This window comes from Rana temporaria, chromosome 1, assembly GCF_905171775.1.
Source record: "Rana temporaria chromosome 1, aRanTem1.1, whole genome shotgun sequence".
Taxonomy (NCBI): Eukaryota; Metazoa; Chordata; class Amphibia; order Anura; family Ranidae; genus Rana; species Rana temporaria.
Window position 1 is genome coordinate 238,626,596 of NC_053489.1, and position 22,397 is coordinate 238,648,992.

Below are 22,397 nucleotides of genomic sequence, written 5' to 3' on the forward strand. Positions count from 1 at the left end.
GCAGCAAGATCCTGCTTAAACAGTTGTGGGTACACATGTAGCGTTTGTGCAGCATTTACACGTGTCTACTGTACACAGACCCTATTGGTTGCTGCATGGGCCGACATGTAAATATCAATATGTAGCCAGCAGCACCACCACGAATTACACCGAATGAGTCATTGATATGGCAGCCGTATGTTCGCAGAATAATCCTGCACAATTCTTACTGACAAAGCCAAGCTAGATCTGTGCATGAGCCATCACTGTATGAATGACTTTGTTGGGTTGAATGTAAACATCAATAGAGTGTAATAAGCAATGGCGATGGCACTGGCTACACATCGATTATATTTAAATGTCGAACTGGAGCAGCGCTACATGTAAGCATATAAATGTTAGCACTAACTTTTACATGCAAAAAGCGTAACATGCCCAATTTGCAGGACCATGAACGCAGATTTTCCTACTTTAGGTTACTTAAAACTGATATAAATGCTGGAGAGCGGAACCACTTATTGACTTGTTATTCTTGAGAAATGTAGCAGCAAGATCTGGATCCAAGTCCCCCCCACCTTGCTACAGAAGGAATTTCAGGCCTACAACCTCCATGTAAAGCTGCACAAAATGAGGAAGAACACCTTGTGAAAGTCAGAGGAGCTTAGAACTCCAGTGCAGAGATCTCACATGCAACATCCAAAGACGTGCAAAGCCAGTGGGTGACCAAACCTATCAGCGACTACCCAGAAGTGAAAAGCTTTGAAAGGAATGAACTTTGGATTCAATTTAGTAGTATCTTATACTCATAAAAGGCTCTAAAACAATCCAAAATTTGCCACATAATAAAATAGCACACTTTCCCTTTCAGATAATAACACAGTAAATACATCTCTTCATTTAAATTTCTTTTCACCAGAAACTTGGAAAAAAAACTGAAGTTATCATCTTGTACCACCAATAAATAAAACTGGCAGCAACACAAATACTGGAAGGAATAAAAAAAAAAAAAAAAAACACATCAGTAATTTCGCCCATTTGTCCGGTGTAAACATATTATTAAAGCATAGTGAGCAAAAATGAAGACAGCCAGAAAACACTGTTGTCTGAAGCCTTTCAAGCTGCCAGTAATGGCTGCGACATCTAAACTCCAGGACTAACACAAACATGATAACATTGATAGAAGTTCAAGCAGTTGATAAAATAACCTCTACATTATATTGTTAAAACTGGAAAGACTTGGAAAGGCTCCCATTTTACTTTGCAACAGCAAGGCTAATCAGAAAACCCAAGTTTACCATTGGCCAACTGTTTGTACAGCAGATTGTGCACTTTTAGTCCAATTTCCACTGTGATATAACTTTTAATGGAAACAATACTGATACAAGCTTATTATATATGACGAAAGATTTGGCACTAAAAATGACTGCTTGTACTGTCTGTCATATTGCTATCTATGAACTGCTCAGACAATATATACACAGCGAATCACAGTTGTAGGATGAACAGAATCTGGAATCTGTTTTAAGTAACAGTTTTGTTTTTTTAGAAATCCCACAGACCTGCAGCTGAATTCTGCAGCAAAATTGTGCTTTAAGAAGCTGATACAATAACTGCACAGGCAGTACAAAGTGCTATATAATTCGTGTGCACCTGAAGATACAGATTTGATAGGACTATGCCCTGTGCTATACCTGTTCATAAACATGTACATGCTGGGCATTCACTATAGCTAGATCACAGGAAAATGCATGGTTTTCCTAACAGATGTTTGTTTTCATTTTCTATGCCACAGTAAAACACAGCTCCTAGAATTTGTTAGTTTTGGGCAATTTTCCACAGAATTAGCTTCCATGAATGCCCATGCATACTGCTAGCAGCACAAACAATAGTTTCAGTTGCATTTCTTCACTGATGTAGTACACCAACAGGTCCTACAGCAAGCACCGATCACAGCAATCACAGGGCATTCCAACTGCTGGCGATCTTCAGATATCCTTCTGTGTAGCCAGGATGATTGTTCAGAGAATGTCCATTACCATATTGTACATCTGTGTGAGCACCGTGAAGTGAACAGGTAGACATGACGTCCGGTCCTGAGTCGCCGGGTTACAGGTCAGCCATGATAGGGCGTTATACTGCTCAAGAACAAACCTAAGAGAGGTAGCAATTTAACAATTGTTATTCAGTCTGTCTTATTACGATGAAAAGTTGCAAAAATTATACTATTACACATTCAAGATATTGTTCTTAGAATAGCCAGATTTCTACAAAGCTACATGGAAATGATCACCACATTAGAAATGTATGTTTTAACAAACAATATGAAGAGTTAAAAAAAGATCAGATGTGGGTCTAACCTTTAAAAATGGATTTAGACGGTGGGGACAATTCACTACTGTTTACCGCATGTGATAACGTAGTCACAGCTCATTTACACAAATTATTGCATGTGGTAAATTACTGTAAGTCCAATTCATAAAAAAATAAAAATAAAACATAAATAAAAATGAGGAGAGAAAAAATGCATGGGCTCCCCCCAAAAATCCATACCTTATTCAAGCATGTAGCCCAGCAGGTCAGGGAAGGGGGGGTGCCACATGCCATCAACATGGGGGGTGGGGTGCTTTGGGGCAGGAAGGCTCTGCCTTCTCCCCACCTTGTCCCTATGTTGATGGGGACAAGGGCCTTATCCCCACAACCGTGCCGGTGGTGATGGGGTTCTGCAGGCAGGGTGCTTATCGGAATCTGGAAACCGCCTTCAATAAGCCCCCAGATCCCACCCCCTCATATGACTGAGTATGGGATACATTGTACCCCTACCCATTCACCAATTTTTTTTTAAAAACAAATATAAAAACAGTGCCCTCGATGTAAATATACTGTCAATCATACTGCCCACGCACCGCCAACCCGGGAAAAAAAACCCAGCTCCAGCTGTCCATGAAGGCTGCTTTTTTTTGGGGTTCGGTGGTTTTTCTAATAAAGAATCGGGCAAAAACTGTTTTTATTACTTCTTGACACTTTTTTGGTGAAAGTGTGGGAGTACATACTAATTCACATGGGGGAGAGCCAGGATCTGGGGGCTGCTAGACTCCGATAATCCCCCTGCCCACAGACCCCCAACAACCACCGGCACCCATGGTGCTTTGGGGTGGGGGGGAGGCAGAGACCCCCTTCCCCAAAGCACCCACCCCCCATGTTGAGGGCATGTGACGCCCCCCTTCTCTGACCTGCCGGGCTGCATGCTTGGATAAGGTATGGATTTTGGGGGGACCCCCTCCGTTTTTTTTTATTATTATTTTGGCCTGGGGTACTCCTTAAAATCCATACATTAAAAAAAAAAAATGTACATTCAGCTGTTAGCGGGGAACCTGCTGACAGCTGATCAGTCATCCATTGTTTAGTATGCAATGGCTGGCTTTCCAGTATACCTCTTAGCAAACTAGCTCAATGCTGTAAATTATTGCATTAAATAATACGGTAATTACCGCTAAATTGAGCAAATACTGCATTCGGTACTAAACGCAAAATTCTTGAATGAATTGAACACTTGCACAATTGGTACCGCATGCAGTATTTTACTGCATTTTATAAGCCGGTATTTAACTCTTGAATTGACCCCTGTGTCTTTTAGCTTACTCAGTATGTTAAATAGAAATGTGGAGCGACTCAAAGCAATCAGAGATAATCTAATTACTTAACATAGCTCAGTTTCATTGCATAAGCTCACCCCCAAATGTAGGCACCTTTACTAGTAAATTCAATATTATGATTTGTAGTTTAAAGTGGATGTAAACCCTCCATACACACAGTGAAGTGAACAGCCTTGGATAATACACAGGGATGAAACATCTCCCTACATAAGTTTTACATCCATATCTGCTGTCTTCACATTTATATATGGTTTAAAAACTTCAGACCTTGTAAGGAAATGTTCTTTTCCTGTTTAACACAGAGTGTGATGTCTGGGCATACAGCCAAGATAGCTAAAATTGCTGATTGGAGGAAAGGCACACACCCCCTTCTCCACATAGGCAGACTCTCAGAGGTGTTTTGCAACAGGGCCAGCTGCCTGCTAATCTATTTATAGCAACCTTCCAACACAAATTTCAGGCTGCTTTTATCTGATGTGTTGGAGAATTTGTCAGGAGTTAACAGAGGACCGGGTCAGGAGAGAGCTATGGGACTTGGCTCTTTGAAGAGAGATAAAACACTGCAGATATATGTGCTAGGGTTGCACCGATAGCACTTTTTTGTTTTTAAGACCGAGTACAAGTACCGATACTTGACCATATCAATATTTTTTTTTTTATTGTCATGCGACAGTAGCACTGATGGGCGATGGGCACTTATAGGTGGCATTGATATGAAGCACTAATAGGTGGCACTGACTGGTGTCCACTGATTTTCAGCACCAATAGTTGGCACCGATAGGATGGCACCGATATGCTGGCTGATAGGTGGCATTTATGGGCACTAATAGGTACAACTGATGGGCAGGCAGTGGCAATAAAGTGATGAGAGAGACAATCAATAACAGTCAAACTTCAAAAAGGTCAAACTTTCTCTAGTATACAAGTGCTGCAACATCCTTCTTGGTACACCCTGCACTCGACCTCAGTAAGGCAGCACCGGACATCTTGTTACACCCAGCCCATATAGTTAGTGAACTATATGGGCTGGGTGTAACAACATGTCCACTGCCGCCTTGTGACTGCTTGCTTACTTAGGCCGAGTGCAGGATGTACCAAGATGGGTGTTGTGCTGTTCAATCTCCGACGGAGACCGCGGCTGTCACTTCCGTTAACAAACGTCACGGCCTGGGTTACCGATTCTGACAGCTGCGAGAGCGACCCACACCCCGGGCAGCTTACCCTCTGCCCAGGACGGGCTCTCCGCTCAGCCCAATGACTTCCCGGACCAGCCTCTTCAGACAAAAGGCATCGGGAGCATTTACCCAAGTACAAATATTCGGGCAAATACTCGATATCGATACTGGTATCAGTGCAACCTTAATATGTGCCCAGCTTAAAATTTCATAAATTGGGTTTACATCCACTTTAAGTGGAAAATCGTTTTTTGGAGTACATCACAGGAAACAGGGTGTTTCATATTTATGACTAATTGAGTTATGCTGCTATCCTCAGGTGAATGGATATTGACTCAAAAATGGCAGGAACTTCCACATTTGCATAACCACTTTCAGATTAGTTAAGCCTTTTTTTTATAGCAAGCAATGAGGAACAGACAAAGATGGGAAGAATCACTGTGTCCTGTACTGTAATTCAAGAATTGGATTTTACAGGCAAGTCAAAAATTCTATATATTTTTTGGCTTACCTGTAAAATCTATTACAGTACAGGACAGAGGCAGATTCAGAGACAAATAGGTTGTAGGGCAGGTACCTGGCTCTAGAAATGGTGGAACGAGATGCAGGGAGCCCCCTGCGTGATCTCTCCAGAGGCACAACAGGATCCGATTATCTCTGCCAAGGTAGACTAACACCACTTGAACCACAGAGTGTTTTAGAGCAGGACAAAAGGATGAAGTACTATTAAGTAAAAGGACGATACCACCTTAGACAAAAAGGATACCCTAGGTCAAAAGAAAAACCTCTTCATTGTGAACTACCAGGAAAGGCCCCGTACAGGATAAGGTAGCCAGCTCCTGGTGGAGGTGGTAGGGAAAGCCACCTTGAGAGTAAGGTCAGACAAAGAGACATCCTTAATGTATTCAGAGAAAGGAGCCTGCAGCTGTAGAAGTATACAATTTAAAGTTCCACAGAGCTTCTGGAGAACGTGTAGGGAAAACAATATGGGATATCCCCTGCATGAAGAACTTCATCAAAGAGTATGATGCCAAGGTTCATTGAAAGAAAACAACCCAGGCCTTAATTTTGGCCCTTGCTCATACTCTATGCCAAGCACTGACCCAGTCATGACTGAAAGAAAGCCAGAATCCATCACACGGAGTACAATGCAAGGATTAATCTTCCGCTGTTCACGCCACGTGAAATAAACCTTTTAGGTACATTTTCTGGCATTTAGGGTAAGAATGAAGCCTCTGTCCCTTCCTCTTCGTCTGCTCCACTACCCTCTCCTGTGTCAGAAATCACTGCCAGAAGTGTGTCGGAAACAGGGTTTGTTGGAGAGCGAGAGCCCATTGCCTGAAAAAGACCCTAAATGTGTCACATAAGGGAAGCCATAGATGCTGAAAAAAAATCCTCCTTACCAAGGCATAAGGAGTGTGGGATGCAGGAAGGAAGAGTCAAATGAGAGACCCAACTGAGAACACTGTCCGTGTCTAACATGCCAGGTGGCATCAACACAGCCCCTTCAGCACCACTGGTGGCTAGGGTACATGGGAATCCCTTTTTTCCTGGCCCCTGACCCCTCTTCAGTCCTCCACCATAGAAGCGAGGGAAACACCTTTAAAGGGTACTTACTGTGACGTGTGGATGCAGATGGTGTTAAAAAGAAAGGTCTCCCTTTGTCCGTACACCTGAAGTGTATCCATGTAGTCCGCCTCCCTGTACAAGCACTCTCAGACACCTGAGGTGGACAGGCAGGTAGATGACCTCAAGATCTCCACACCCTCAGGCAATCAGGAAGGCTTTGCATTCAATCATCAAAGTAATAGGCTTCCTCTGAATTACTGAGAAGCAATCAGCCCAACTCGATTTAGTTCCATCAGCAGACAGGAAGTATGCAGCTGATGTTATTACAGTAAGATACAATATTCACAGTGGGTGAACGATTTAGTAATGGAAATAGTTGTCCTACACTAAAGTGAGTGGAAACCTTGAGTTTGGCTTTAAAACCAGAGGCACCTCAACCCCAGACTAGAGAAGATCCAAAATGCACCCCACAACATGCTGTTAGAGATGAAACTTGCAAGTCTCAAACCAGGCAAAAAAAAAAACACCCTCCATGTACAATGGTACCTTCCTGGAGGTCGACCATATTGCTTTAAGGAGTGTAGGGATTAGAGTCCAAAACTTCCCTATCCCTCAGGGCTTGGGCTTCAACATCCATGATGTCAAAGCAAAGGGTGGAAGATCAGACCTTAATGCCCCGTACACACGATCGGATTGTCCAAGGGACATAGTCCCTGTCCTCCCCTATTCATAAATCATTATTATTTACCCTTGTTTATTTTTCTTTCCAGTATATTACTTTAAAACACTCCTGGTAAATGGCTGAAATGCCAGGAAATGCATAGAGTGCCACTAGATGCAACAGTTACCTGTCTATTTCATATCATTTTTTATTGATTTATTTTACCATGTATATCTGCCATGTCTGTTTTTTATTTTTGTATTGCATGCTATATGAGCAGCATATTTAGATTAAGTCTTGTGACTATCTATCTATTTGATACAAAATATCTGATATGTATTTAAGATTGTAATAAATAAATTATGTACTGTTACTTCATTTTTATGTTATTATTCCCTTTGACATTGCGTTCCCTCATTTAAAGTCCCAGAAACCCTTCTCTTCTACTAACAGGGTATTGAGTTAAAGAGCTCTGGAATGGAACTTGGCACAGGGGACTGCAAAGGCAGCTGCCATCTTCCACAGTATCTTCATGCAAATTGAGGGGTTCTTCAGTGACCTCAGGGACTCCAAGATCGAAGAGATGCCCATTTCTCCCTTGGAAGCATTACCTTCATGTGTGCCATGTCAAAGACTAATGCCTGTACACACGATCAGTCCATCCGATGAAAACGGATTGATGGATTTTTTTCATCAGTTATCTGATGAAGCTGACAGATGATCAGTCGTGCCTACACACCATCGGTTAAAAAAACGATCGTGTCAGAACGCGGTCACGTAAACCACGTACAACGGCACTATAAAGGGGAAGTTCAAATCCAATGGTGCCACCCTTGGGGCTGCTTTAGCAGATTTTGTGTAAGTAAAAGACGTTTCGCGCTTTTCTGTCTGTTACAGCGTGATAAATGTGCCATCTCCATAACGAACGCTAGTTTTACCAGAACGAGCGCTCCCGTCCCCTACTGTAGTCTGAGCATGCGTGGATTTTTAACTGATGGACGTGCCTACAAGACGATCGTTTTTTTTCCCTATCGGTTAGTTAACCATCAGATAATTTTAAAACAAGTTCCTAGTTTTTTAACCGATTGATATAAAACCGATGGAGCCCACACGCGATCGGTTAGTCTGGAGCTGTGAAAAGCGTCATCCGATCTGCACGGCTTGCTGTTCTCCTCTATGGTCGTTTTCAGCTCCATACTGCTCCATCAACAGCTCCCCCGTCTTGTGCAGACCGCTCATAGGACCAGGACTCATCAGACACCTGTGACCACGGACCATATTCACCTGATATGCCTTTGTCTTTGTGAAATTTGTCTATTTTTATTAAAAGCCCTTTTATACTGCACTTAGATTGGCGCATCCTGGTTTTTTCTTTGTGTACTATTTTCAGAGCGTGCTTCTGCTTCTTTGGGATTGCTGCCGCTAAGAGCTTATGGACTTTATTCATGAATTAATCTGATATAAGGACTATTATCACTTATCTATCATTTATTTATTATACCACTTCCTTATCAAGATTTATCCCCTTTATATTCATGGGCCACTATTGTCTGCAGTCTGCGCCATCTGACAATTTTTTCCAGGAATCCTTGGGGGGATCCAGTTCCTACTGACAACGTAGGCTTTTGCTTAGATCACAAGGTTGCTGCTTTCGAAAATAACTCTTCTTGGATTCCAAAGGTGTTACCAGCTTTTGACCAGTCATCTTTGCTTTCTTCTCTAACCAGTTCCCGACAGGCTTACGCAAATATACTGCGGCAGAATAGCTCTCCTGGGCAAAATCCAAAATATATATAAAAGGCTTTGCCCAGGAGAGCCACTAGAGGTCGCGCGAACGCTGCCGGAGGTGCACGCCCGATGCGCATGGCCGGCGGGCGCGATTGCCGCCAACCACACGTGATCGCGTGCACAAGTGCCAGCACAGGGATTTGTGTGTGTGTAAACACACACATCCCTGTGCCGTTAGAGGAGAGAAGACAGATCGTGTGTTTCTACAAAGTAGAAATAGTGATCTGTCATCTCTCCTAGTGACTACCCTCCCCACATAGAGGGAACACACACACTTAAAGGGTTGTAAAGGTTGGTGTTTTTTCATAAGATGCATTAAGGTGAAAAAACACCTGGCAATGACGGCCCCCCATTTTACTTACCTGAGCCTGTTCACCTGCTGTGCGCATCCCCCGGCATCCTCTTCTCCACCACTTCTCAGCAAGGAATCAAATCTAAATGACGCGACCGCCGGGGGGGCGGGACCGAGACATACACTCTGTATCTATGGACCCAGAGTGTATGAGATGGGAGCACGCCCGCAAGGTAACCCCCTCGGGAAAGAGTTTCCCGATGGGGTTAGCTATTGAGGGGAGGAGCCAAGACAGTTGTCGAGGCACCCCAGAAGAGGACCATTGGGGCCACTCTGTGCAAAAAAAAAATGCACAGTGGAGGTAAGTATGACCTTCCCAGCCATTGACATTTATTCAGTAATCAGTGCATATTTATAGCACTGATTGCTCTATAAATGCCAATGGTCCCAAAAATGTGTCAAAAGTGTCCGATCTGTCCGTCGCAATACCGTTAAAAAATCGCAGATCACTGCGATTAATAGTAAAGAAATAAAAACGCCACACATAGTTTGTAGCTGCTATAACTTTTGTACAAACCAATCAATATACTCTTATTGCAATTTTTTTACCAAAAACATGTAGAGGAATACATATTGGCTCAAACTGATGAAGACATTTGTTTTTTAAAAACATTTTTTGGGGGTATTATCGCAAAAAGTAAAAACATTTATTTTTTTAATTGTCGCTGTTTTTTTGTTTATAGCGCAAAAAATAAAAACCACATAGGTGATCAAATACCACCAAAAGAAAGATCTATTTGTGGGGGGGAAAAAGGACGCAAATTTTGTTTGGGTACAGCATTGCATGACCGCGCAATTGTCAGTTAAAGCAACGCAGTGCCAAAATGTAAAAATTGCTCTGGTCAGGAAGGGGGTAAAAATCTTCCGGGACTGAAGTGGTTGTGAAGTCAGGAAAATAGCTTGCATCCCCTCTGTTTTAGCAATATCTATAGTACTGTGTACCTCATCTCACAGGACATATGTGCAGACACAGGACATTCCTCTGCTGTGTTTCCTGATGGAAGGAATGCAGAGGGAGGGGCTGAGATAGCCCTCCGACATCAGCCGGCCAGCTGAGGAATGTCACGTGATCACTGTGAGATTAGGAATTTAGGATTAGAATTTAAAAAACTGACATCTACTACCTTAGATCCTGATAAAGGAGGGGCGCAAGTTACTTTTTAATAATATTTGCAAGCTCCAAGGAAGAGCGAAGAGGAGGCATCAGAACACAGGCCTCGGAACTGACAGGCAGGGAGGGCGCAGAGACAGCGTGATGATGGAAGCAGTTAAACTGACCACGGTGTCAGGGCTCAGCAGCCAATATAAACCATGGTCAGTTTACAGAGGGGGGAAGGCAGAACCAGGCAGGATCAGCCAGGTATTTCAGGTGTTACAAAAGGCTAAATTACACAGCACAAGCATGGTTCGGTTTAGCATGCTTTAAAGGAACCAGGTATTAATTAATTTTTTTAGGGTTACAAACGCTTTAAGGGTAAAGTATGCCTTTCTTCTTGGTCACCTTCTAGATGAAGGCATTCAAGAATGATGCAAACAAGCATTTGCCCTTAAAAGACAGTTTATTTGCTTCTTGCAGAGAAGTTCCACTGACCAACATTAGAATCCTTGTGTGAAAAGACATGGTGCCCATCTCGGAAAAGTGGAGTCTTTAATTGCATCCACCTAGAAACTCAGAGCTCTCAGAAAACTTTGGTAGATGCAGCGTTCACTGCGAGGACAACCCAATTTAAATGCAAGATCCACACACAGGTATCCAGGCTCAGTGTGCCCTTCAGAATACAGTTGCCGGCTCCATCTATTCAGAAACTGCCAAATGGCAGGATCCCTGTCTATTGATTCTAAGGAACAAAGCATATGCTTTGCCCATAACTACCACAAGCAGCAGAACCACATGTTGCCCTGAGAAAAATGCTTTAAAGAGGGCTCTAACTTTTTATCTGTGGCGTCTTAAAGACTGAGAACTGTAAGGGTCTTACTAGCGTAATAAATGGCTGGGTCAACAGCCAGAGAACCCCTTTTCTTTTAATAGAATTCTTCTTCCTTGGGGTACTGTTGATCAAATCTCTGAAGATGAAAACACCTTTTCAGCACAAGTTCAATCGGCATACACAAATTCCTGCAAGTGGGTGTGCACTGGAAAAGACTTGGGATGTTTTGGCAGCTGCCAAAAGGGGACGTGTATTACAGCAGTGGTAACTTAAGGGGAGTGTGCACCACATCTGCCAAAAAGCTCACCTTGGTCTCCTTTGTCTGAGACAGCCCTGGACCCAGAGATTGCTCAATGGAGGACTTGTCTACAGGGGATTTCAATCCTCGACAGCTTCCAACTATTCCTCATTTTGAAAAGGTTTCTCAGATGCCTATTCCTCCCACAAAAGGAATGGAAAGAGAAAAATGCCCAAAAATAGCTGCAGGAAATTACTCCTTTGAAGCAAAGGAACCAGAGAATTGCTCCGCTGAGATGGTAGAAATACGACACTGGGGTAGAGATTCGGAGCTAATCTGACCTTTAGGGGAGACCACTGCATGACGAACTGTGCAGGGGGTCCTCCCTACTCAGAGGAAAAGCAGAGCCCACCAAATTATCCTTCCCCTCACCACTTTGCCCATGCGATGCCATGGCTGGCCGAGGGTAGGAGGCCTTCAAAGTTTAATAGCGAGTGGCCAGCCAGTTGAGAGGAGTGACAACACAAGCAAGAACACATAAGTGGTGGTCACCCATGATGAATAAGTGTCTCGGATACTTCCTGTGCTCTTGGCACCTATATGCTGTATGTTGCTGCACTGTGGCAGATTAGCTGAAACTGCAGAGATGCTTTTACGGTGGCAGCCTGCAAACATGCATGTTATTGTGCCCATGGAACTGACAAAATGGCACGTGCCATGCTACTGTGGTATATCGCTCTGCCTGCAAGAAAACAGTGTAACGAGCGCCAACGGAAAGAGAACACTGCAGTGGAAAACTGCCCTCTAATCTACCATGTACAGAGGCACTCCACTGCCCTAGAGTACCTTGGATGCAAGGTCACCCAATACATAGTACCCAGGAGATGACTCCCCACAGGGTCCATCATTGATCTCCAGAAATGCAGGCCATCCCTGCTTTTTCTTGTAGGAGTCCAGCTACAGTACACCTCTTGGCCTGCTGGCTTTAGCAACCAATCTGGATGAAGCCCTTCTCTAATGCAGCAGGAGTGTTAAGAATAGGCAAGAAATTAGGGACAAGCCCACAGAAAAAAATCTCCAGAAAAACACCTGTAGGCACATTTATCACCTAAAAACAATGGCATACCTCCCAACTGAGATTGGAACGAGGGACACGTATTGGCAAAAAAAAAATAAAGATTAAACACAAAAGTTCTTTTTTTTACTACTTCTATTCCTTTTTTCCTTTATATTGGCTTGACATTTACAAATGCAGCAATTTGGAAACTGGATGAAAGGTTTAGCACTGGGAACCACCCTTTGAAAAATAAAAAGTGCATTTTCCATAGAACTATATAGATTAGACCAAAATGAGGGACAAATGAGGAGGAGAGAGGGACAGAGGGACTTTGTTCCAAATCAGGGACAGTCCCTTCGAAATTAGGGACAGTTGGGAGCTATGCAATGGCTAAAAAACTAAGCCTTATCTGAGCTGGGATGGATTATGTCTGGGGAGGGAACTCCTGTATTTATTTTGGCCAGTGTCTATTCACCTGAAGATGGCAGCATAGCCCAAATAGTCATGTATACAAAGTGCCCTATGATGTATAATTAAGAAACATACTTTCTGAAGCCATGAAGAAAAAGCAAATGTGAAAATCTATAAAATCAAATAAAGGTTACCTTAGAACATCTGATGTTGTTTTGGAATCCAAAGGATGAGGCACACGCTGTGAAGTGCGTGCAGGAATGAGGTCATCACTCTGAGACACAGAGATGTGATGATGTAGAGAGGCCTGTAAGAATCCGAGACAGCTATTAGCAAGGGCCTAGGCTGATATTCAGTTCATTGCAAAGGCAACTTACAGACTTTTACCTTTAAAAATAAGGGGCACTGGTTTTGAGCCTGTGGACATGATGACCAGAACCACTCAGGAAGGTTTTCAGCTTTGGCTGTTGACACATAATAACCCAATGCCAACGGTTGTTGCTTCAATTCCTCTGGCGTCTCTCTGGAGAGAAGCCTTTCACCTTGGCTCTGAAAAAAGAAAAGTACAAAACAAGTAAGCACCCTCCATCTGTAAAACCTTAACCAAGAACTAGCCAATCTACACCTTTTTAACTTCCAGTGTACAGCTAATGCAGAAACTTTGGTTGGTCCAAGGCCTTGCTTACGACCCACATTACCCTCTGAAGTTGTCTGTGGTTAGATTTCTCTTTAACCACTTCCCGACCTCCTCATGTACATTTAAATCAGCAGAATGGCACGGACAGGTACAAATCACGTACCTGTACGTCCTCTGCTAGACGTGGGTGGGGGGTCCGATCGGGACCCCCCCCCCCGGTAAATGCGGAGGTCGGGTCCGCTCGGGGAGCGATCCGGGACGACGGCGCGGCTATTTGTTTATAGCCGCTCCGTCGCGATCGCTCCCCGGAGCTGAAGAACGGGGAGAGCCGTGTGTAAACACGGCTTCCCCGTGCTTCACTGTGGCGGCGCATCGATCGGGTGATTCCCTTTATAGGGAAGACCCGATCGATGATGTCATTCCTACAGCCACACCCCCCTACACTAGTAAACACACACTAGGTGATCCCTAAATGTTACAGCGCCCCCTGTGTTTAACTCCCAAACTGCAACTGTCATTTTCACAATAAAGAATGCAATTTAAATGCATTTTTTTCTGTGAAAATGACAATGGTCCCAAAAATGTGTCAAAATTGTCCGAAGTGTCCGCCATAATGTCGCAGTCACGAAAAAAATCGCTGATCGCCGCCATTAGTAGTAAAAAACAAACAAAAAAAAAAAAAACTATCCCCTATTTTGTAAACGCTATACATTTTGCGCAAACCAACCGATAAACGATTATTGCGATTTTTTTTTTACCAAAAATAGGTAGAAGAATACGTATCGGCCTAAACTGAGGAAAAAAAAAAATTATATATGTTTTTGGGGGATATTTATTACAGCAAAAAGTAAAAAATATTGATTTTTTTTCAAAATTGTCGCTCTATTTCTGTTTATAGCGCAAAAAATAAAAACCGCAGAGGTGATCAAATACCACCAAAAGAAAGCTCTATTTGTGGGGAAAAAAGGACGCCAATTTTGTTTGGGAGCCACGTCGCACGACCGCGCAATTGTCTGTTAAAGCGACGCAGTCCCGAACTGTAAAAACCCCTTGGGTCTTTAGGCAGCAATATGGTCCGGGGCTTAAGTGGTTAAAGACATTTACCCCTAAAACCCTGTACCAGTACACCGCAACTGCATGCATCAACAAACAGTGGAAATTGTTTTTGCAATGGCACAAAACATTACAACCACAGCATATGTACACCCCCACCCAAATTTTTAGCACCCCAAACCATTTTCCCTTAAACACCAACCACAAATGTAAATGAGGCGTAAAGAGACTAACATTAGTTTTAATTTCTCCTCACTTAGCATGGACAGGTGGATAAATTAGACCAGAAAGTTCTTGCCATCACACCTCTATACAACTTACTACATTCTTTTATTCAGACACCAAAGGGTCAGTTCATCATAAACCAATGTTTTGGGACCACCTGGGATAACTTTCCTTTGAAAAATGTATCCTTCTTGGTCCTAAAGTGTTGGTTTGTGATAAATGACTCTTTGATGTTTTAAAGGGTCACTAAAGGAAATATTTTTTTTTGCTGAAATGACTGTTTATTGGGTATAGAGACATAAAAGTTAACGGATTCCTTTTAAAAATGATTAAAAATTGAATTTAATCTATCATATAATGTGCCTCTAGTTTCACGTTCGGTTTTAAAGGTACATACATGAAGTTCCGGGTGAGAGGTGAGTCGGGAAGACTCACAGAACAAAAACAACAAATCCAGGGCAGTGTTTTGTTTTTAAAATGAATCTGATTGGTTCTGAGGAGTTTTAGACACACAGTAATGACAGCTTAGACCACCGTGAGAAAGCTCCCAGTACCATGGTTATAAGGAAACAGACAACCAGGAAGTGTGGAGATCACAGCAGAATTACAGCAACTTCAAAGCAAAAACGAACAATGAGGACATGAAACCAGTACTGCAGTAAGGTAAAGGAAGCTATTTAGCTAAAAAAATGTTTTCCTTTAGTGACCCTTTAAGACTTAGTTGTCTGATGGTGCAATTCATTTCATGACTTCAGCAGCCAGCAAGAAATAAAGGGGCATTGACCAGTTTGGTGTGATACCGACATAACCGAAACGCAATAAGAATTGCTGTTTAAAACTCTTTTTTTATTTAACTTTCTAACCCGTCCTCTCTCATACATTTAACACAGTGGAAAATTTACTTTGGGTCTCAGGGAACCTCTGCTAATTATGGAATTCAAACCGCTGCCCAAACAAAAAGAAATACTAATCTGTGGGCTGCCTAAGGTAGAAGGGAGGGTCTTGGAGATAGGACCACCTTATCTTTGTAAAAATCAGAAAATGCACTTTACAAAGAGACACTAACTCAAACAAATCTGACAGATAAAAGCCACCAGGAAAGCCACTTTACAGGAGAGATCAGCCAAGGGGAATTCCCTAATGGGTTCAAAGGGTGGCTTCTGCATGACAGAGAACCAAACTGAGATCCCAAAAAAGCACAGAGTGGGGCTTGACTCATGAAACACCTTGAATAAAAGTCCCAAAAAGGGAAAGCAAAGCCAACGGTCTCTGAAAAGACACCGGCTACTGACATACCAGTTAATAAGCTCAGGGCTGTGGAGTCGGTAGATAAATGTTCCGACTCCGACTCCTCAGTTTTATGTACTTCCGACTCCGACTCCTCTGTATTAATATGCGAATGTATTTTATACATTCCTTGAGGGAAAGAAACGCAACCTACCACAGGACTACTGGCTGGGAAGCCAACAGTCTACTGTATTGCAAAGTTTAAGCAAAAGACAAACACAATGAAAACAAAGTTTTTTTTTTTTTTTTTTATTAAAGCGGGGGTTCACCCGTACATAACACTTTTTACCCTTAGATGGATGCTCGTTTTGTCTAGGGCATGGGTGCTCAACCTGTGGCTCTCCAGCTGTTGCGGAACTACAATTCCCATGAGGCATTGCAAGCCGCTGACAGGTACAAGCATGTCTCCCAAAGGCTGAGGCATTATGGGAATTGTAGTTTTGCAACAGCTGGAGAGCCACAGGTTGAGCACCCATGGTCTAGGGGAATCGGCTAGTTGTTTTAAAATATGAGCTGTACTTACCGTTTACGAGATGCATCTTCTCCGCCGCTTCCGAGAGGCTTCCGACGGTCGCATCCATCGAGTCACGATTTTCCGAAAGAAGCCGAATGTCGGTGCGCAGGCGCTGTATAGAGCCGCACCGACGTTCAGCTTCTTTCGGCTACTAGTGACGCGATGGATGCGACCGTCGGAAGCCTCTCGGAAGACTGTCAATCAAGAAGGAACGCCCGCTCCCGAAGACCCATACCCGGAAGCGGTGGAGAAGATGCATCTCGAAAACGGTAAGTACGGCTCATATTTTAAAACAACTAGCCGATTCCCCTAGACAAAACGAGCAGGAATCTAAGGGGAAAAATTGTTTTATGGGTGAACTCCCGCTTTAATCAATCAAGTGGCTGGATAGTAGCAGCAGGCATAAACATCAGGAACAGGATCTTTACCAGTTCAAAAATACAAACCACATTATTTGGTTGTTTTAGAACAAAAACAAAAAACATAGGGCAGTGGGAGGATCCAGGAAGGGGCATTTATTCTAAAACATGATTTTCCTAGGAGAATCCCATAGTCATGTTTAAAGTTTAAGCTAACAATCGGAGTTTACAAGTTTTTATAGCCTAAATGACAGCAGTTTTTCCAATGGTTTACAGCTTCAGTCTTGAACTATTGGCCCTCCATTCCCTTCACTTATACAAGTGTCTCACTCTCTAGTCCTGCAAAAAACATATTTATTTAATCCCTTATGAGTGAGAGGCTAGGTTACACATGGACGCTGCGTTCCCTGTAACAGCAGAACACAACACTATGGAAAGTATAAGTATTGCAGCTCCTAATTGTGCGTTGCGTGCCATATAGTGAAGCACATGAAAAGCGCGCTTCTTCACGGTCACTTAACCTGTTCGTTTTGCGGTTACGTGAGGCACTGCATGCATTGGTCTTTATTCTTACAGTAGAGAAGTCATTAATTATAACTTTTTGTGAATTGGGACATTTAAACTTGCTTTTTTTTTTTTATTCCAATCTAAATTTAGTAGGAGTCGGAGTCGGTGCATTGTTTGCCGACTCCGACTCCAGGTACCCAAAATTTCCCCCGACTCCGACTCCTCGACTCCGACTCCACAGCCCTGAATAAGCCTACATTAAAATAATTCTATCATCTACCCACAATCTATAAAATGCATTATAGTACTTAATCCATGAACAAAACCTTCAAATTTTATTTCCAATTTCTTTTCATTTTATAATGGTGCAGGGCATCTGGATACACATTAGGCTTGGAATTACAGCAAGAGCAGTAAAACTTGAGAGCTTGGCAGGGAATAAGCAAACCAATTTAGAGTTCTTAAATCCCAGACTCACCCGACTGTGTTGGAAATGTGATCCTGCACCAATTCCTGTGGGAGAACCTGGAGAGGAGTTTGGGGGAGAATGCAGATTCCCTTGAATCAGTATTCCTAGATCATTTTCCATATCAGGCATATCCGGAAAGGCCAGGTCAAACATGTCATCTGAACAGGAGAGAGGAAAAGGAAGTTCACAACTGAGCAGTACAATAATAAACTGTACCTGTCAATATACTGAGATTACTGCAGTATCAGATGTAGAGTATTACCAACCAGCTTTAAAAAAAAAAAAGACTTCACGCATTACACTTAGTACCACCGCTTAAACATCTTCAGGGGTCTTCAAACATTCTAAACAAAGGGCCGGTTTATTGTCCTTCAGACTCTTGGAGGGCCGGACTTTGACCAGTGGAAGTAGAAATTTTTCTGGCATCATTGTTAGTAAACATCTGGTATTAGGGGGAGGAATAGTGCCCCATTGCTGGTATCATAGGGAGTAATAGTGCTCCATTGTTGGTGTCAGATGGCAGAATAGTGTCTTGTATCAGTGGGAGGGATAGTGCCCCAAGGGCCTGATAAAGGCAAGCAAAGGGCCGCATCCAGCCCTCGGGCCGGAGTTTGGAGACCACTGATCTACATCAACATCAAGATAGGAAAGACATTGAGAAAGCCTATTAGCAGTAAGGATGAGCTCCGGCATGTTCGCCCAGTCCATGTGCAAAGCCCGCCAGGAAGTCGGCGCCGCACTGCGCTAATCACAGGCAGGGAGACATTTCTCGATGCTCGCCTGCAGAGATCGGAAAAATGTCTCCCTGCCTGTGATTAGCGCAGCGCGGTGCCTACTTCCTGCACATGGACTGTGTGAACACGCCGGAGCTCATCCTTAATTAGCAGTAGTCCACCAGACTGTACATAGCTTAATTACGCAATTGGGGTCGGTATATTCAGGGCCCATCCACACTACTGCACTGTGGTGCCATTCATTGTTAATAGCATCCTGAACTGCTTTGCAGTGCACCGAAATGAACAATTACACACTACGAAGCATTGCAGTGTATTAGCAAACCTTACTGTGAGAGTGATTTTGGTTGATTGTGGGGCATTAAACAGCTTATGCAAATGAATAAGGTGCTCGAATATAAGCAAGTTTAAGTGGTTGTAAAGTCTTAAAGTTATTCACCTTAATGCATTCTTATGCATTAAGGTGAAAAACCTTATGTGCGGCAGCACCCCTCCTGAGTCCGATCAAATTTCTTACCTGAGCTTAAGCCGATTCGGTGATGTGCATGAGGGGCTTGGAGCGCCAGCAGGACACCCCAGAAGAAGAGGATTGGGGCTGCTCTATGCAAAACCATTGCAGAGAGCAGGCAAGTATAGGCACGTTTGTTATTTTTTAAATAAGGGGTTTACAAACACTTTAAAACACACCAAATGGACCACACGTTTATTTTTAAGGTGTACGTTTTTAATTCTTGTGTTAATTATTGCATTATCTTATGAGCTTAAACGGATCACTCAGGAAACTGATCATTTATTTAAAACAACTTTTTCCACATTTGATGATTAATTCAATGATACCAATTTGAAGATACTTGAAGTCGGATAGAACTGATGAGATTATTGGCTTAACAAGTTACTAAATATTCAATAAAAAGAGCTAGAGGCTGATATGCAAGGATAGAAAGAGAAATCGGGATATATTTTTATTTTGGACAATATGTATAAATCCCTAGAAGTTAGTTTAGCGGTCACATTTAGGCCTGTTTCATATGAGCTTCATCTTGTATAAGAGCAGTGGAAACAGCAAGCTTTATGAAGCATTCAGCAGGCTTTTGCAAAGCTTTAGGGCAGGGGTCTCAAACTCAAATTACCTGAGGGCCACAAGACAAGTTTTCATATGCCATGGGGGGCCGCATGCAAACTTTCAAACTTCAAAAACAACAGTACTGGTGTCAGCGAACACATTATTAACCCCCAGCACTGGTGTCAGCGAGCGCATTATTACCACCAGCACTGGTGTCAGCGAGCGCATTATTACCACCAGCACTGGTGTCAGCGAGCGCATTATTACCACCAGCACTGGTGTCAGCGAGCGCATTATTACTACCAGCACTGGTGTAAGTCAGGGTTTGACAAATTTGCTTGGAATCTAGGAGCCAGCTAAAAAAGTTAGGAGCCAGAAAACGCACCCTGTCCCGACGAGCTTGCGCGCTGAAGCGAACACATACGTGAGCAGCGCCCGCATATGTAAACGGTGTTCAAACCACACATGTGAGGTATCGCCGCGATTGGTAGAGTGAGAGCAATAATTCTAGCTCCTCTGTAACTTAAAACATGCAACCTGTAGATTTTTTTAAACGTCGCCTATGAAGATTTTAAAGGGTAAAAAAGTTTGTCGGCATTCCACAAGCGGACACAATTTTGAAGCGTGACATGTTGGGTATGAATTTACTCGGCGTAACATTATCTTTCATAATATTAAAAAAAATGGGGATAACTTCACTGTTGTCTTATTTTTTAATTAAAAAAAGTGTAATTTTTTCCCAAAAAAGTGCGCTTGTAAGACCGCTGCGCAAATACGGCGTAACAGAAAGTATTGCAACGATCTCTATTTTATTCTCTAGGGTGTTAGGATAAAAAGTATATATAATGTTTGGGGGTTCTAATTAGAGGGAAGAATATGGCAGTGAAAATAGTGTAAAATGACATTAGAATTGCTGTTTAACTTGTAATGCTTAACTTGTAATACCAACGGCCACCACCAGATGGCGCCAGCTCACATCTGGTGGTAATAACTTGTAATACCAACGGCTCACCACCAGATAGCGCCAGCTCAAAAAAAAAAAAAACATTTTTTTTTTTTATTTGTTATTTTTTTTTGCTTCCCTCACTTCCACCCTGCCTGCGGGCCATTTATAACTGGTCCGCGGGCCGCAAATGGCCCGCGGGCCGGTACTTTGAGACCACTGCTTTAGGGCTTGTACGAACTTGCTCAAAATACTGATGCTTATCAAATGCACCTATAGTGTTATGCACATTAATAGGTGCATTTGACAAGAGTTTAATGAGCATTAAAAATGCTCTCACATGCGTTTTTGGCACATTAAAAATGCAACACAAACACCTATCAACTGTAATGTACTAGAGCGCCACAAACGCATGCCAGCACGTTACCATAGGCTTGAATTGAATGAGTTTAAATGCCTAAGCTCTGCAAATGCTTTGTAAGAGCTTGCTGTTCACACTGCTCTTATACAAGCTTAAGCATGTGTGAAACAAGCCTAAAGGTTGGACTTTTAGGTTCTTCTTGGAATTTTGTGGCGTTTGTGCCCAATGTGTTTGTAATAATGCATTTTCTTTATAAATAGGGCATATACTTTTTTCCACCATGAAAAAAAAAAAAAAAAAAAATGAAAGATTGCTATAATTATTTTCATGGTCAATAATAAGACGGTACCGTTGCTGAAACCATCTTCATTCGGGAAATTAGCAGGAGCAACCTGGATGGTGGCTGAAGTAGGAAATACCAAGATATGGGTGCAAGAGGCATCTTGTGGCGTGCTGAGTTGAGAAGTCTGCAGATTTAAAGCAGTACTTCGACCAAACACAGATCCCATTGTAACTGCATCTGTGAAGGAAGGAATTAAAAGGCTAACCATTAGGAAAATACTTTATATCATACACAGAATGATATAAAAAGTAGTATTTTTACTTAAAAAAAAAAAAAAATACATAAAGCAAAGTAGATTTACATAATAGAGATAATTAATTTTCAGAATCACCTGGCATAACGTTAAAGGACCCCTGTGGTTCCATTGCTACAAGGCAGGCACTGAGAATTGATGGCGAGTCTGCAGCAGAAATGCCACACATTCTGCATGCTTCTTTTAGCTGACGGCTAATGTTCTGTAGAGAGCATTCTCCTAGTAAAATACTCCAATCTGTAAAAAATTTATAAAAAATAAGACGTTTAAAAAAATAATAATAATTACATACACATTTTATATATATATATATATATATATATATATATATATATATATATATATATATATATATATATATATATATATATATATATATATATATATATATATATATACACATATACACACACACACACACACACACACACATACACACACACACACACACACACATATATATATATATATATATATATTGCTTTGATTCAAACTGTAGGTCTTTAAAATTACATACCTTTTAGCTCACCATGGCCCAGTCGTCCAAGACGCCCAATCACCACTCTCCAGGGCACCGATGTCATTTGCATTATACCCACACACCACTCCCATAGCTTCTGCAGTCCAATTTTCCGTGCTGAAACTCTGCTTCTTCTAAACCTGCAGAATTACCAAAATGGACTGTGTTACTGCTGGCAAACTATATGTATGGAGCATATTAGGGCCAAAACAACTAATCGATTAATCGTCAACTAATCGATTATGAAATTAATCGATTACCATTTTCATAATCGATTAATCGGCCAGTAACATAATGGGGTTAAAAAAGTAAAAAAAA

General features: G+C 42.3%; 1 protein-coding gene across 1 annotated transcript in view; it reads right to left on the reverse strand.

The window, feature by feature from the left end:
• Window positions 1-1,517: 1,517 nt before the first annotated feature.
• Window positions 1,518-22,397, reverse strand: part of MED13L (mediator complex subunit 13L) — a 191,541-nt gene continuing 170,661 nt past the window's right edge. The window contains exons 25-31 of the mRNA XM_040351918.1: window positions 22,077-22,219; window positions 21,638-21,796; window positions 21,313-21,483; window positions 17,872-18,020; window positions 13,199-13,360; window positions 13,006-13,118; window positions 1,518-2,130 (exon numbers count right to left, since the gene is read on the reverse strand). Coding sequence (XP_040207852.1) covers window positions 1,998-2,130; window positions 13,006-13,118; window positions 13,199-13,360; window positions 17,872-18,020; window positions 21,313-21,483; window positions 21,638-21,796; window positions 22,077-22,219 — 1,030 coding nt within the window. The 3' untranslated portion in view covers window positions 1,518-1,997. The remainder of the gene's footprint in view (window positions 2,131-13,005; window positions 13,119-13,198; window positions 13,361-17,871; window positions 18,021-21,312; window positions 21,484-21,637; window positions 21,797-22,076; window positions 22,220-22,397) is intronic.